General features: G+C 39.0%; 1 protein-coding gene across 1 annotated transcript; it reads right to left on the bottom strand.

The window, feature by feature from the left end:
• Window positions 1-2,421: 2,421 nt before the first annotated feature.
• TBPL1 (TBP-like 1) lies at window positions 2,422-11,503 on the bottom strand. The gene is made up of 6 exons (XM_010286680.1): window positions 11,315-11,503; window positions 10,594-10,676; window positions 9,600-9,663; window positions 7,798-7,901; window positions 7,603-7,697; window positions 2,422-2,953 (listed from the first exon to the last, which is right to left on the bottom strand). Exons 1-6 carry the CDS (start codon window positions 11,447-11,449, stop codon window positions 2,883-2,885), a joined length of 552 nt encoding a protein of 183 aa, XP_010284982.1. The 5' UTR covers window positions 11,450-11,503; the 3' UTR covers window positions 2,422-2,882.
• Between the last annotated feature and the right edge of the window lie 6,306 nt (window positions 11,504-17,809).

Here is a 17,809-nt window from a genome sequence, read left to right as displayed (position 1 = left end):
AGCAATGAGTCAGAGTTATCATTCCACTGCAAAAAGGAGCCGTTAGTAGATTGTATAAATAGAACCAACCCTTCTCTCTAAGGAATGTGAAATAAACTTTTTACGGTGCTGCTACTGCCACAGCTGAGCACCATGTGGAGTTTTGCAGGATCCACCTGGAGAACCCAGAGACAGATGAACAGAGCTCTAGAAAACATGGCCATTGAGGAAGAGCTGATAGCTCAACATGTAAGTTTAATCCAAAGCACCGCTCCTCGCACCGGAGGCGAGAGCTAGCACACCGGGGCATGCCGTCTGGCCTGGGGTCCACATGAGGACTGTGGTAGCGAGAGCCTGGGTGGAGGCAGCACAACATGGCAAAGGAAACAAAGACCAACCCGCGAAGATGAGGAAGGGCCGCGTGTTGTAGAACGTGTGCGCATGTAGAAATAAGCCGCAGCAAGGCTTACTCCGGAACTGGGGCGGGGACCTGCTGATTTAGAGCAGTGACGGGCAATGGAACGATATCCCCGGATATAAGGGTATGCTGCCAAATGCCCTGCATCGTCAGAAGTTTTAAAGTGTATTTGTCACAAACAGTTTGAGGTGCCCTTGGAGCTAGAAGGGTAGATGAGCAAGTATTTCAAGGAATATTTTATTTGCTATTATTCTCTTTCTCAATACTACCCTGCAAGTTTAGTAGTGTGCTTTTTGGCTCCCTTATGGATTGGTACAAAGGCCTCAAACCGCTAGCATGGATTTAAGCAGCACTTCAAAAGGAACGGTTCCCATTTTAACACACTGCAGCTTATGATTATCTTTCATTTTTGCTCTAGCCGGCAGATTTCATACTATGTGACACTGCTAACAAAACAGCAAAATGTTCCTCTCTCTCCACAGATAAATTTAGGACACATATGCTTCATAAAAGCTTCAGAATTTCACTGGTAGCACTCAAGCGCTTTGTAATTTGATCCAAAAGAGGCAAGCCTAATCTAAGACAGCTAGTGTAGTTACAATGGCCAAATCCTCATGCATCCGTTTAGGACTACACTTTGTTCCTGGAAAACTCATTATAATTTTGTTCATTGTTCAAATACCTTCTGCTTTTTCTTTTTTAAGTTGTAATAATAATACAATAGTGTTCCCTAATGGTGGTTTGTCCATCGCTCTCTGTGAGTTTTCACAAAACCCTCATTAGTGTCAGAAGTGCTGAGGTCCACATTATCTTCCATAGAAACTGGAAAGCTTGCATACAACAAGCATCCCTTCCCCTGCTCTTTATCATGAATTCCACGGCCACTGCACTCAACTTAGGAATTTCACGGTTATAAGTTCTCTCTTTCCTACCTTCACTGAACTTAAAAGGGCTTTTGTGAACATACCATGTAAGGCTTGTGGCAAATTGGTGCTTCTTTCTTTTCGTTCTGAGGGGTTTGGTTGAGCATTTCCCATATTTTTCTTTCCTTTCTGCAATTTCCACATGAAGTCGCTACAGACAGCTGCAACTTCTGTACCATCCCCTCACACAGATTAAACACATTCTGCTCAGCATTTACTTCTTCAGGATGTTCTTCCACCTTTCTTTCACCGTGACGCCTGGTACAGTAGCAGCTCATGGTTTACTACTTTTAGCACCCACAAAGACTGTATATTACCTGCAGTATACAACAGTAGTGCTACATTTCTCTTCGGTGAGATAGGGAAAAAAGACATACATACATTTATACATATTTATTGTATCTTTTTAAAAGTAGCATTTGCGGTTACTTTTAAGCATTCACCTCTCTTCTGCTTCAAATGTGCACTTATTGAGAGAAACATCTACTGGCTTCCAAGTCCAAGATTAATACCGATAATAACACATGCCAGAATCAAGCGTCATTGCTTGTTGGCAGCTCCTGTCATGAAAATACTATACAGTAAGAAGAGTGTAGAAAAAGTCTATGTTAATCATTCAGCAATAGGCTGGGGCTGGATTAGCGTGACCATACCATCCTCTTGAGCTGAAGCACACCACCACTTTCCCAAAAACCGAAGCTCACACAGTAACTTTTTTCCTTTTGCATCCAGTAAGTGAGCAAGGCAGTCGGTTTTTCTATAGTAGCTTCTTTAGTTGATAAGACTTCCTCATCATCTATAGGGAAACACTTGCTGTAGACCTTTATATTTAGAAATGTCTTCTCTTCATGTAACAGCAAGAAAACACTTGAAGTCTGGCATGTAGTTAAGAGAACTGGGAACAAACCAAATTTCATCCTTGGATAAACATACGTAACTACTATAGATTTCAATCTAACCCACGCACAAAGTTTTACACATACTACAAATAGAAACAGAAGGTATCAGCAAAAGACTATTCTTACATTGTTTCAAATTAATTTGCAACTATACAATTTTAACTGTAATAGAAAAAGGGAAAGGAATATAACAGAACAGGTATGAAGAGAAATATTTTCCAAACTTTTATTTGTGCACATTCATCAGGTGAAAAAGGTAACTTTTACAGCTTCTTTGGTGCCCAATATTCAGCATACAAAAATGTAAAAGACTATTCACAAATAAAACACAAGCTCAAACTAAAAAAAAAAAAAGTTTTAAAGGTAGTGCACATCGTGACAGCTTTGCTTATGAATACACAGAAATTACTGCAAAAATAAATAGAGTGTCTTTTTAAAAGCAGCAATTTCATATCTTGTAAACTTCTGTTTTTACAATACAGCACTGTTAAGAGTAAAATCCAAAAGAACTGGAGTTTATACTGTGGCCACGAGCAAGTAAAAGAGTCTGTATTCCTCTGCTATGGTTGGTCCAGTTTTTCTTTTTGCTTTTAGTCCAATGTGCAGCAGTCTTTAAAGGTGCTTGGTTAGGGAACCTAACCATCAAGTGGTGAATTGTAAAATTTATTTCCTGCTTTCAAACACGAATGGGTAAATCTGTTCCACAGCACTGGCAACAGCCTTTACGTTTGGCCCTGAGATATATTAAAAAACAAAACAAAAACAACAAAGCAAGAGCAGCAGAAAGAGAAAAATCAGGGAATCAGAAATTAAAACAATAGTAACTTTAAAATAACCTTAATATTTTTAGCTACCATAACTTTATACTGTAGACAAAAATAATTTCTTCCCCATTTCTCCCAACTTAAGAATGTGTTCCTCTGATCACTTTTACTTACAAGAAAAGACCCTTACATGAAATCTGCAAGATGTTGTACACTATTCAATGGCTATACTGCAAATAAATAATATTGTCATTTAATTTTGTAACAACTTGGGTGCTTTTCAATTTACTTGCTTAAACAGTCAGCCCAGAGAAGAAGACAGAGGCTGAGTGGCAGAGGTAAAAGAAATACTTTTACTTATGCTAATCTTCTAGGAATTTTTATTACTCAAAGACTAGCCGCTTGTCCTGGTTTCAGCCAGGGTAGAGTTAATTTTCTTCACAGAAGCTAGCGTGAGGCTGTGTTTTGGGACTTGGGATGAGAAAATGTTGATAACGTGCTGATGTTTTGAGTTGTTGCTGAGCAGTCAAGGACAGTGCTGGCCTGCCAGCAAGAAGGCTGGGGGTGCACAGGGAGCTGGGAGGGGACACAGCTGGGACAGCTGACCCAGGCTGGCCAAAGAGATATTCCCTACCATACAACGTCATGCCCAGTACATAAAGGTCAGACGAAGAAGAAGGATGGGGTGGAGGGAGTTGGGAGTTATAGCATCATAGTTCTTCCCAAGAAACCATTACGTGTGATGCAGCCCTGCTTCCTTAGAGATGGCTGAACACCTGCCTGCCCATGGGGAGTAGGAAATGAATTCCTTGTTTTGCTTTGCTTGCGCATGCGGCTTTTGCTTTACCTATTAAACTGTCTTTATCTCAAACCATGAATTTCCTCACTTTTACGCTTCTGATTTTCTCCCCCATCCCACCATGGGGGAGTAAGCAAGCGGCTGCGTGATGCTTAGCTGCTGGCTGGGACTAAACCATGACACCAGTTTTATCTCTTCTTTTAAAAACCTACTAACAAAAACTATTGCTAAATAATCCTGGATTTAACCCAAGTATGTTTCAAGCAAGGCTATATTATGTTTGGAAATTATAGACCATTACTTTCTAGTCTGGGTTTTGCAAATAGCTCCACCATTGATCTCAGGACAAAACCTGCAAGCCAGAGAATGGTTACTGACTCAGGATGAAGCTTCTGAAGGTTATCTAACATGACCTATGAGCATTCGGGGAAAAAAAAAGGAAGAATGAACTATCGATGCTTTCTAATGGTACTAGGCCATTTTATGCAATGAACAATTAAGACTGCAAACAAGCCAGCAGTAACGTGCCAGAAGAAATTAATCCTGGATAGAAGTTTGGTGATGCAAATAAATGAAAACAGCAATTTCCCAAGTGCTTTGATGACCGTAAACTCGGGGGGGGGGGTGTGGGTTATCTCACTTTAGATTTCAAAAGTTTCTTCCAAGTACTGAGAAGTGTTCAAAATGGTTCTCAAAAATAATAACTTGGTTAAATAAGTTATAAATTACTTATTTAAGTAATTATGGAAATAGTTTTAATTTACACGCTCAGTCAGAAAGAAAATGGAATGGAATAGGGTTCTTCTGGTATTTTCAAATTTGTCAAACTGAGTTAAGCACTGACCTAAAACAAGCCTGGTGAAAGATACCTGCCTTCTGGGCAGATACTGCACTTTCCTTAAATTTGTCTGCTATTATAGCAATGCAAGTTCTAGAGACAGCTTTCAGAAAGTAAGAGTGTGAGTAGGCAAATCTTGTTAAAAAAAAAAAATGCTACTCCCTGTAGTGTTCAAGAGATGTAAAAACTGGATCATCATTGCAGGGAGTATGAGAGAAGAAAACAAAACCCAAAACCAACACCCTCATCGCTCATTTTAGAGGAAGAAAAATTAATACTTCCTCCTACTTCATAGAAGTTCTTTTTGTTTTCTTTTCTCAATGTAACTCTAAATCTTTCTATACTTGTCCCATTAAAAAAAAAAAACCTTCTTTTTTTTTAAATAACATTTCTAATTATGTATCTCAAATAAAATTCTTTAAGATAGTGGCATGACAAATACTAGTACTACAGGAACATGAATGGTCAAAAGGAACCTCATCTGAACACATCTGAGAGGGAATACAGTAAGGTTGAAAAGTAATTTAAAACATTTTTAGAACAATAAGCTGAAGAGACTGAACATTTTTTTCCCTAGAAGAAAGGACTAGGCAAAACAGAACTTTCAAAAACAACAGAGGTCTGAGATATTTCAAATTCACTGTAACAAGTTGTACTGGGTTTGCATGGCCAGGTTTTGGTAGCAGGGAGGGCTGCAGGGGTGGTTTCTGTAAGAAGCTGCTAGAAGCTTCCCCTATGTCCAACAGAGCCAGTGCCAGCCGGCTCCAAGACAGAGCTCTGGCTCTGGCCAAGGCCGAGCCCGTCAGTGATCATGGTAGCGCCTCTGGGGTCACATAGTTAAGAAGGGCAAGAAAAAAAAAACCTGTGCACACCAACTGCAGCCAGAGAGAGGAGTGAGAAGATGTGAGAGCAACAGCTCTGCAGACACCAAGGTCAGTGAAGAAGGAGGGGCAGGAGGTGCTCCAGATGCCAGAGCAGAGAGATTCTCCTGCAGACTGTGGTGAAGACCATGGTGAGGCATGCTGTCCCCCTCCAGCCCATGGAGCTCCACACCAGAGCAGATCTCCACCTGCAGCCCGAGGAGGACCCCACGCTGGAATAGGTGGATGCCCGAAGGAGGCCGTGACCGCATGGAAAGCCCATGCTGGAGCAAGATCCTGGCAGGATCTGCGGAGCCATGGAGAGAGGAGCCCAGGCTGGAGTAGGTTTGCTGGCAGAACTTGTGACCCCGTGGGGGACCCAGGCTGGAGCAGTCTGTTCCTGAAGGATGGCACCCCGGAGAACGGACCCAGGCTGGAGCAGTTCGTAAAGAACTGCAGCGCATGGGAGAACCCCCATTGAGACTGTTTCCCATGGGAGGGACCCTACTCTGGAGCAGGCAAAGAGTGTGAGGAGTCCTCCCCCTGAAGAGGAAGGAGTGGCAGAAACAACGTGTGATGAACTGGCCGCAACCCCCATTCCCCGTCCCTCTGCACCGCTGTTGGGAAGGAGGTGGAGAAGTTTCAGGAGTCAAGTTCAACCCAGGAAGAAGGGAGGGGTGGGGGGAAGACGTTTTTAAGATTTGGTTTTAGTTTTCATGATCTCTACTCTGATTTGATTTGTAATGAATTAATTTTTTCCTCAAGTCGAGTCTGTTTTACCCATGACAGTAATTGGCAAGTGATCTCCCCCGTCCTTGTCTCGACCCACAAGCCTTTCGTTGTATTTTCTCTCCCCTGCCCTGCTGAGGAGGGGAGTGAAATTTGGTGGGCACCTGGCATCCTGCCAAGGTAAACTCACCACACAAGTAAACTGGAAGGAAATAAAACTTTGATGTTTACCATATTTGTCTTCATATTTGAAAGGACAATTCTGGAAGTATTAAAGTGATTTTGTCCCGTACATGGAGTAGTAAGAATCTTACAGAAAGGCTAAATCTCATTAGGAGGCTGACGAGACACGCCGAGAGCCTTTTATTACTGCAGTGATACTCAAGCTTCCTATTTATTTTAAATATAGTTTCTAGTTATGGCTAGGCCAGTTGCTCTGTTCAGAACATATACTGCGATCTTGAAATACTTTTTAGCCCTGTATTTTCAGATTATCAAATCTGATGGAGTTTGTCTTCTTTAAAAAACACTTCTGATTCTTGTGAGGAATGTTCCCCATAAAGCCTACGTTCTTGTTAAGGAATTAAGATGTGAAAATAAAAATCCCTACCCAACTTCTGAACCAGTAGCAGAGTTCTAACAACCGCAAGATAGAATTCCCACTGAAGTGATATAAAGTGATGTTTTTTGGTTCTGTGCCATTTTATCACGTATTCTCTAAAAAACCTGACTTCTTGTATCTGGAAACCTGTGGTGGAGACCTCACAAAAAAAAACATAATGAAGAATGGAAAATGAAAATGAGGAAGAGAGAGGAAAAATCATGGCATGGCCTCTCCAAGACCTGGGACAATCACTTCTCTGATTACATGGGAAAGATCACAGATGCCTGTGATTCAGGTGGTGGTTCTCTCTCAGTTGAGCTTTAACAGAAGAGAGCATAAGTTTGAAGAACTGCAAGCATTGGTCAACTTCAGTTACGACAAAAGGCTATGCTATCCTATACATTTCCATAAATCTCCAGTTTGGAAACATGCGTTTATGAAAGGAATGTTAATGCTACACGCAGTGCAGTTCACAGCACTATGAAGGAAGAAAATGCAAATATTTAAATAAACAGTAAATATTTGCATTCTCAAGTCCCATCTCACTTTTCTTTTTATAAAAACCAGACTATGTACTTTCAAAATAATTTTTGAGCCTACTAATAATAACACTTTCTCTACAGCTCTTCTGGCACTTCCACTCAAAAAGAAATTAGGTGCTAGTACAGAGAAACAAAATACCCTCAACCTATATTTTGAATATTTTAAATATCTTCCTTTCCTAAACCTACTGTCCCTAAAGTTAAATATTCCCAACAAGTTAAATATTTATTTTTTACATCAAAATACCTGTAACTGTGATACTGCCTGTGGAAAAAATCTGTAAGGTAGCTCTGAGAGTTTTTATTCTGTAACACACGGCAGGATGAAGTTCTGGTTCGTAACTAGAAAACAAAATAAAAGGTAAAAAAGATAGATCTAGAACTGAAAAAGAAAAGTTTAAGAAGTATATTAAGACTATAATTCTTTAAAATCCTACCGTACCTTGCATGAGGTCTGTTATTCTTTGTAAATTCTGGCAATCTGATCTCAAAGGGCATGTTGCACACTGCTAAAACATTCACAACTTTAAAATCTGTGAAAATTACCTTTTCAAAAGAGAGGAAAAAAAAGACATTAGAAATTCAGTTTATGGCAAGGCAGATATATGGGTTGAAAAAAAAAAGTTATAAGAATACAAATTAGAATATATTGATGAGATTTCAAAATTAAAACCTTGTGATTGATGCGTTTCTAATAGGAATCTAAACAGTACTTAATGGACTCAAATCGCTTACTTTTTTCTTCTATTGTACAGTAACTGTTGAACTAGTTACTTCACAGTTGCATTATACAGTTATAGTACAGTTTAAGGATGAGACACAGAAACAAATCATAAAGCTGTACTAAACATCTCAAATTTAAAATAAACTAAATTAAATAGCTCATGGCACATCAAAATAAGCAGGGAAAAAGCTTACATTTCATTGTTACAAGAATCTTACGCAACCTTAAAACTTCTTCAATGCCTTGTTGCTATACACTATTTTTATTAAAGCTAAGAATAAGAAAGTGAAAACAGTTTTGTTTCAAATCTCCTGTGGCCAGTATGGCAAGCTGTTTTTCTACTCCGTTACTTTCTGAAACCCAGCTCAAACTACTGGCTTTCAGTTATTCTTTACCACAGCCATTTTAGATGACAATAAAGTAACCAACAGACAATTCCTAAACAAACACACTGCTGAGATGTCAGTGTTGGCAATATCACTGAAGAAACTTCTGTTCATTTTCTGAGGTTGTCTAAACTCAAAATGACCATTCCTCAGTCAAAACTCTTTAGAAGGACACTACCACTACAAGCAACTTATCCCTATAAAAGGTCAACTATGAATTTAATCTTCAAAATATATTCCACTTAAACTGCTCACTTTATAATAAAACTTGGTGCATCTACCCTGGAAGCACTGTTCACCTCACCAATTTAATGTTCCATTCCGATTTTAAAAATCTAAATTCTGATTGGGTTTGATGCAGCATTACCAGGATAGCTTGTCACTGCTGCCTTTATGTACTACAATCAAAAGGTAGCCCCTCCCTGCCAAAGGACCAGCCACTGTGTCTACGTAATTGTCTGTCCATAAACTGAAAGTCTGGGTAAACAGCACAACTGACTACCAGGAAATTTTAGAATACTAAAACATGTTATTTTAAGTCATTCACATTGCTGTTTTTCAACCTTTACTATGAAATGCAAGTGGTGTTTTTGAGTAGTAACCCAAACTCAGAAAAAAAGAGGCGTTTCGTGTCCTAAGTATTTTATTTGGCTTATTTCCCGCTGTGGAGCCTGACAGCACAGAAGCACTTTTTTTCCCCCCTCTAATTAGAGAGGCTCAAACTTGCCCTTAATAAGATGGACCAGTATCTACTATTCCATCAGAAACGAGGGAAAATTATGTTCAAATGACAGCTAAGTTTATACTCTTCAGCACTCCTTCCAAATAAATCTTTCCAGATATTGTAAATTCTATCCAAGAAACATCTGTGGGTGGTTTATTTATTAAACAAATTTTGTTGTTCATTAGCCAGTGAAGAAGCACTACTCTGAGCTGCCAAATGAAACTCAAATCCACAAAATAAAATAGCTTCTCTTTAACCAGCATCTGGAAAATGTATGCCAACACAAATGGGGCATCTGAGTGAAAACAGGCTCACTGCTAAATTGTTGCACTTCCTCGTTTTTGTTTCTTCCTAAAGAATGGACTACCAGCATTGCTTGAGTCATGCAAGTCCTTTTTCATCAGAATTACCTGAAAACCTAGTTTCTGTAGACTACGAGCTAATCGTCTGGCACCAAATTTAGCTTCTTCTTCACTATAAAGGAAAAAGAAAAGAATCTAGCATTAACAGGAATACAGTATATATTTGTGTGCACACATACCACAATAGCTACTCAGACTCCAAAACAAACCTTTATATCATGTAGTGCATGAACCATGAATCACATGGACAGCATTCATTTTGTCCTACTGTACGTATTACGTTTTAACTATCTAGATATTCAAATGGGAGTCCTTTATGCCCTGTTCAAGAATATCTTGGCATTCAGCTCCAGCTGAAGTAGGGGATGCATTTTGATCATACCTGATACTAAATACTCTTCAGAGACAAATATGATCACGAGTAGTCTGGAGTTAACATCCTGAACAATCATTTTCCATTTTGAGACAGAGACCATACACAGAAAAGTATGCAAATTTATTATTATTCCTTATCCTTACTCCACAATGCAGATATATCTTAAAGGAATTCAGCTGTTAAGAGATTAGCAAGTCTCAGATGTACCTAAACTGAGAGTCTGCTTTTGCTTCTTTCCAGTCCCTCAACACTGTAAAACTTGATTAAATTCAGGTGGGTTTTCGTGAAACCGTAAGAGATATCCCTCAAAAACGGTCATCTCTTCCCAAGTTTCAAGTTCTGGCTAAAAATACAGAATTCTTAAAGAGTTCTCAAATGAAACCTTTAGGATTTTCTTCATAAAGTAGTTTGCCCTGCTGCTCTCCCAGAAGACTGAACTGATGTTGCTTAAGATTTCAACTTCACATTAAAAACTTCCTCCCAAATCCGTAGCTTCACAAGGATCTATGTGTGATCCACTGTAAGTGAATCTTAACGGTGGCAAGTACTGCCTCTTGCCATCTTCTTCTCATTGTGTTTTAAAATACACAGTATTTAAAATACAATTTAAAATTGTAATTTTAAAATTACAATTTACAGCTAGAGAAAGAATCTTCATGAACTCACCTTGTGGCTCCTGTGCAAATAACTTTTCCTGAGGACCAAATTGTGGCCGTAATCCTAGGTTTCCTAAGCTTCATTAATACTTTCTAAAAATAAAAAGTGGAAGAATTGGGCATTAGTGGTAGTTCAATTTCATACTGGGAAAAAAAAACCTAATCAGCTATTAGTCAAGTCATTACACTAATAATACTTCCTTTATTTTTGATAGCCTTGAATTGCTCCTTCATCTCTTTCAGTAATTAAAAACAAACAGCTCCTGAAAAGAGCAAAGTAAGCATGGAGTATCTTAGCCAGTGATTCAGTGTTCACAAACCAGATTAAATGAAGGTATCTTCCTCTGAATAAAAAGCTGAAAGTCATGAGCATTGTGCTAATTTTTTTCTTATTACAGTGACTCCCACATTGCCGACTTCTTATCAGGATACATTTTCTTGACAAAACCATCATGTTTTGAGAGGCAAAATGGACTCTGAGGTGTAAGAGGTCTCATCACATACCTTACACCAAATATTCACCTCACTAGTTGCAGTCTTCTGAGACAGTATTTACCCACTCCCCTTACTGTATGTTTAGTGTATGACAGACTAAATACCTATGAAGACAGAACTATAGAAATAAAACTATGCTTTTCTCTATTCACCATACACGGATATCAGACACAAGAATGTTTAGCTTAAGCAACATTTGTCAAAACAGATAATTGAGGTTATGTTGAAACTCTTACCCCAACATCACGCTTGTATATCACATTTGCTCCCTCTAATGCGATCTTCCTCAAGTTTAAATGACATCTTGTTCTAAAGACACACACTACATTTGTGATTAAAATGTCCAATGCAACATCACTGTCCGCATCCATTGGGGTGATTTACAACTCAGTCTTCCCACCAGCTCACCATGAAGATCACATCCTGAGAAACAAAAATGATAAAATTAAACATACCAGCAGAAAACTGCCTATTAACACCATTGTTTACATCCGTCCCTTAAATGAGACAAGAAGCAGAAGTGACTACACTCTGACTCATTTAAGTTAACTGTGTGTGGGGAGGGAGGGTGTCTGCATCCTGTATGCTAGAAAATAGGAGGTTACTTGTTTGAAGCCGTGTTGCCAGACTTACCAGAAATAAAGTGTGTATACCCATATATATAAAAAAAAAAACAAAACCCTAAACTTGCCAGTTAAATATATTACAACTCTTACCAACTATATTAGGAAAGAGTAAAGATTACTGAAACTTTTTCCATAGCTCCAGTGGATAATCTTTCCTCAGTTCATTTGAGGATGTCATTAGACACCTCAGGAAAATGCACTCTCTGACTGCTGAACTTGATAATTCTGAACAGCTTGACGTTTGTGCTGGGATGGATGAGCCTGCTAAATAACTTTGAACTAACATGGGTTACACAAACTGCAGCTTGTAGACAGTCTGCTACCACAGCTTTCCCATCTTCATCCAGCACTCCTGGCCTATCTCTCACAATGTAATAGCATAATGCGAATTATACAAAATGTCCTGGTGGCAGCAAAAGCCTGGGCTGAGCTGCAGTGGCCTCTCACCCCCTTCTGCACTGCCCACAGGAACTGCACAGAATGAACGTATTGTACACACAGAGTAAAATCAAGTGTTTCTGAGGAAAAGCATGAGTAACCGTGAAGGCACAGGAGGACCGCTCACTGCACACCCAGAAAACCTAAGGCAGACAGGAAGCGTTCAGTCTACCCGTGCACATTGAAGGTGACACTCAACCCAAGGAGGAAGATCATAAGATGGGGAGTTGGGCTAGCACTCAGGCCAGCCCGAGGCTGCCTGACATCTCTTCTGTAAGCATACCAAAGCCAAGGCAGTGGACATCTCAAATAAAACTCAGGTTAAGTATTTGGGGAAAGGAGAGAGAAAAAGAGCAAGAACATTAGTATATAGTGAAAAGGACTTGTATCCAAATACTGGAGTTTATTAAGGAATTTTTCTTTGTAGAAGAATGTAAAAATCTTAGTTTTACTCCAGGAGAAGTAGCTTAAGTAGAGCATAGCCTAAGAGATAGAGGTAATATTATCTTGATCCATTAACCTACAATTTTATCAGTATCTCATCCAAAATGAACACAGCAGAAAGCAAAGAGCAAAATCAAAGAAAAATAGTCAGACATATGAAATACTGTACATGGTCACTGCAATGGAGGCAGCAGGAGACTACGCATCAAGAACAACATATGTAACAGACTGCAATGAGTTTACATCACTTTAAATGTTTTTGCCTTGCATACCGTATCAGAAATCTTCAAAATAAAAAATTAACATTATTTATCAGTACTTTCATCTGACTATGACTTGCTAAATATCATGCCATACTGTCTAATCGAGAACTCACTCAAGGTGCATCTTTGACTACAACTCACTGACAATACAGAAGTAATAAACTACGAAGCAGATGTGCATAATGTACTGGGTCGACTGCTGTGATGTTTGCTGCTTCTACTGTGCAGCTTGTTCCCGGCTGAAAGAATTATTCTATAATTAATGGCTTGTCCAATATAAGAGAAGGCAAAACAGGAGGTAACACAGAAAAGCAATGAAGAAACAGTAAAAGAAAACCAGAAAAACCATAGGCTGTGTGTGTTGTGTGTAGGGGGGAAGCAGGAAGAAAAGAACAAACAGTAACTAATTAATATTCCCAGACCCTCCCCCCTTTTTTAAACCAAAAATTATATGAATTCTCCAAGTTAGAAATTACTTATCCCATCTGGTTTTGATGGACTACTACAGATTGGCTTAGCAATTTATGGCACCAGATCCAAAGATAGCACATGTGCAGATTTTGAATGGCATGCAGGCAGGGCCAGCACAGAGCAAGGAGCTGGAACCCGTGGCATCTTCAGAGAGGCGTTTGTTTTCCACCCTGGCTCCAGCTTCCAGCTCTCACTGAGTCCACTTACGGCAACCCTGAAACGATTGCTGTATAAGAAAACAAGATTCCTCCAACCAGCAGTGTCTCCCAATTATCAGCAAGTTTCTACTGGCACCCTCAAGCTCTACATTCTGAAAGAATAACACCGTCATGCATAACACCCTTGAAAGGTTGCTAACCTCTAAGCAAACCATAATACTGTACAATAACGTTCCCATAAAACTCTGATGGCTTTTCTCCCCAGATCTGTTTAAGACAAGTCACGTGCTCATTCAGAACAAAGGAAAAAGTGGTTGAAAGAGAGGGAATTTACAATTTAAAAGGAAAAGAGCTATCATTAAAGGAAAAAAGAACATTAATATGCTGTGGAGCTGTCAGTAAGGATGTTTTCAGCAATTATGGTGTATCTTGGTTAGAAGTACAATCTACTTGCATAGATTTTAATGGGACAAAAATTACACAACGTTATAGTAGTGTGCCCCCATTTTCATTAGCCAGGTCCTGAAAGTTGGAAACAACAGGTATTTAGGGAGGAGCTTTATAATCTGAAATTTAATTTGTGCTGTAGCTAATATTCTAGACTACACTTTGTGATATTCTGTTAAAAAGGAACATAATTTGTTACAGAAGCAGTATCTGAATGCAGTGTAAAAAATACTTTATTCTACTTTAATGTTATTTGATCTAACAGAAGCACTTCATTGTTAAACTTTTCACTCAAATATCAAAAATTTCAAATATTAATTACCTAGTTTTTCTCATTTGTATTGAGAAAACTCTTTATTTGCTGCTGCTAAATAATACCCATGTTTGTTGAGAACCTGAATCTAAGCTTCAACAATTTTGAATACATCCATCCCCATTCAGTATACAAATACAGTATTAACCTCTTACAAGGCACGGTTTAGAAATATTAGGTAAACCAAAACATTTTCAGACTTGGATACTTCTGTCCAAGCAGTGAGCGAGCATAACCTATTACAACCTCTACTTTAAGCACTCATTTTAATGTCTCACACTGTACTGACAACAAAGAAAAAATCTAGAGAAAAGATGTCCTGCTACCTTTCTTTGGGAAGTCTCAAATAAATCTGAATTCACAGGAACCATGTGAACAGAAGCAGGCTAAACATTTTTTAAAAAAATAATACATGCACTATATTAAAAAAAATCTGAAAAATGTTTTTTATAAACAAGGTGTAACAATTTTCTCATCTAAAAAATGAAAGACAGACAGACAGAAAGACGTTGTTCTTATTTACACATATTTCCAGTAGCATGACCAGCTGGAACACAGGGGTCCTAAACAACATTCTCATCCTCCTCTTTCCCAGTTTTCTCTTGTCTTCTGTGCTATTGATATATACATAGAATCATTTAGGTTGGAAAAGACCTTTTAGATCATCAAGTCCACCACTAAGCCATGGCCCTAAACACCACATCTACATGTCTTTTAAATACCTCTAGGGATGGTGACTCAACCACTTCCCTGGGCAGCTTGTTCCAATGCTTGACAGCCCTTTTGGTGAAGAAATTTTTCCTAATATCCAATCTAAACGTCCTCTGGCACAACTTGAGGCTGTTTCCTCTTGTGCTATCGCTTGTTACTTGGGAGAAGAGACTGACACCCACCTCACTACAATCTCCTTTCAGGTAGTGTAGAGAGCAATAAGGTCTCCCCTCAGCCTCCTTTTCTCCAGACAGAGCAACCCCTGCTCCTCATAAGACTTGTGCTCCCTGCTGCATAGCCCTGACCCATTATGTTATTTCCCAAGACCTGAATTTCTGCATTTTTGTCTCCTATCTGCAAAATGGGGAAAATAATGCTCTCATGCTTTTACAGATACATTTTGAGATCAAGCAACAGCCTTACATACACGCCTGTTACTATTCCATATTTATGCAGTTACACTTGCAGAACAGAGGGACTGAGTAGAAACCAAACATCTGGTTCTTTCCTGTTCTGGATTTGCAAATGCTCGAGTTGATTTCATTGAGCTTAGCTTAGGTTTTGTTCATTAATTTTGCCCAAACATTCTCTCATCTGAACCTTCGAATTTTGGCAGCTTAAATCTCATTTCTAAAATTATGTTTTGCCAGTTAATGCTAATTTAGTAATAGGCTAAAATTGAAAATAAATAATTTACTTGTCTATATGTGCAGCATTTCTTTTAAACTATATACTTAATTCAGCGTTCTCCAGGGCAAGAAACTAGCCAACTTAAAATCAAAGTTCTCTTGTACCAGCATAACACAACCTACCCCGACAGAGAAAAAAAGCTTAAATACATCTCTGCAGAAGTCTGTGCTATTTTATTTTATCAAGGAAATTTCTAAAGTTTGCTCTTTCTTTTCAACATAGATTTCAGGGATACATCTGGAATATTACCCTAAAAAAAAAAAAAGAGGAAGGGAAAAAAAGTAGACAGGTAAAGCATGATAATGGACATAAAAATAAAAACAACAACAAAAGCTAACTCAAGGATATTTGACACTGCAAAGTAATGTATGCTACACTGAAACTAAAGCAACTTCCCAGGATAAGAAGTACTTTGGAGGAAGGAATGAGCACTCAAGTTCTTAAACAAAGCATTACCCATACATCCCCAGTTAGGACCATACTACTTTAGATACTGTATAAACACACATAAAGACAAACACCCTGCACTGAAATCTTACAATCTAAAAAAAGCCAGCACTCTGTCTTCCAGAAGTTCCAAACCAACCACACCATTGTCATCAAAAAGAGAGGAAAGGCACTTGGCATGGGGTATATAAACAAAGTATTATTTTAAGCTTTTGGCTACCTTTGATCTGAGAATCTCAGAGCTATAAAGGTAAATGGGGAGTATTGAACAACGGTTACATTAATGTCAGAACAGTTTAATAAACACATTTTTCAGCAGCAGCCTAACTATATGCAACTTCTACTGGTTATTTTTAACTTTGCTCCAAATCTGTTCACCAACTGACCAACCCCACAAACAGTTCCAACAGTCCAGCTGAAGGGGTATCTGTCACTACAGGACTAGTAGGCATTCATCAAACTAATGCCTGAAAAGCATTTTTGAAGAATTTAACAGGAACTTCCATATGAGGTTTCCATATGAGAACAGAGAACACAAAAACCAGAGTCCACCAGGAACAAGGAGAGTCAATTACATCCTTCCACTGAAAGTGCATTGTTTTTAAGATTTGTGTTCAGTCCCTCAGGAACAGGTCCGTATGAAACGCGGGAGGTGACAGAACTCTGAAATCTGCTTGAATTCTTAGATACAACACAGTCACAGTGGCAGGTGAGTGACTTCCCAGAACCGAGAGCACCGTAACTACTACTGTCTGTATAGAAAACCCGCTGGTCCCAACAACTTTCTTAGTTACAACCACTGAGCTAGTGAGGCTGGTTTTACTTTTGTTGTCTCTAGAGTGACAAGTTAAATTGTCCCTAAAGCAAAAAGTCATCTCAAAGCTAATATTCCCACCTTTCAAGACTTGCACAGTCACGACTATTTCCTACAGAATGAAATGTGTATTTTGGAGAAAGAGAAAATTTCCAAATATGCGTAAAACCAATGTCAAAGTAGGGATTTGTCCAATAGACCAATGCACAAAAGATGATACTAACTATACCATAAACAAGTAGGACTCAAACGCCCAATCCTACTGTGAAATCTCTTTATCTGTGGATAAGCCTCCTGCATCTCCATGGACCTGGGGTCTTCCAACACAAATCCAGTTGCAGGAATAAAGCCAAACAGTTCATAGAATAAGACCAGGAAGCGTATTTTTAAATAATTCATAACAGGCCATTTTCCTCAAATCTTTCTCATCAAAAAGGCCCATTCTTATTCAAAGCAAGATTTACCTGCATCCAATTTTGTGCCATCTTTCCCTTATAACACCCAGTAACAGCTGAATGCCAAGCATTAAGAATGATCCCTTAGCTCATTATGACATGTGGAAAATTGTCATAAGTATGACAAAAGTCTGAACCGACAGGTTATGTGGCCATTCCGACTTGATAAAACATTGTAAGAAAAAGAAAAATCTGTTTTGCTGTTACAAAACATTTTAACACAACAGGTAAGCCTCTCACCCCCCTCCCAGTCAAACAGCCATTTGCGCGACTCCACCTAGGAAACCAGAAGCACTCTTCCCATCCACGCAGCCGGGAATCTCACTCAAAGCCCTACACGTACCGGTGTCACAATGCTCAGGTTAACAATTCTTTCTTTTTGTTTTTCCCCTTCCACCCCGGCCGAAAACTTCTCCGGCCAGCACAGCAGAAACAAAGCGCAGGCAGACGGCGG

Source organism: Phaethon lepturus, unplaced genomic scaffold, assembly GCF_000687285.1.
Source record: "Phaethon lepturus isolate BGI_N335 unplaced genomic scaffold, ASM68728v1 scaffold1925, whole genome shotgun sequence".
NCBI classification, from domain to species: domain Eukaryota; kingdom Metazoa; phylum Chordata; class Aves; order Phaethontiformes; family Phaethontidae; genus Phaethon; species Phaethon lepturus.
Note: the sequence above shows the minus strand (reverse complement) of the source record. Positions and strands in the feature narration are given on the sequence as shown.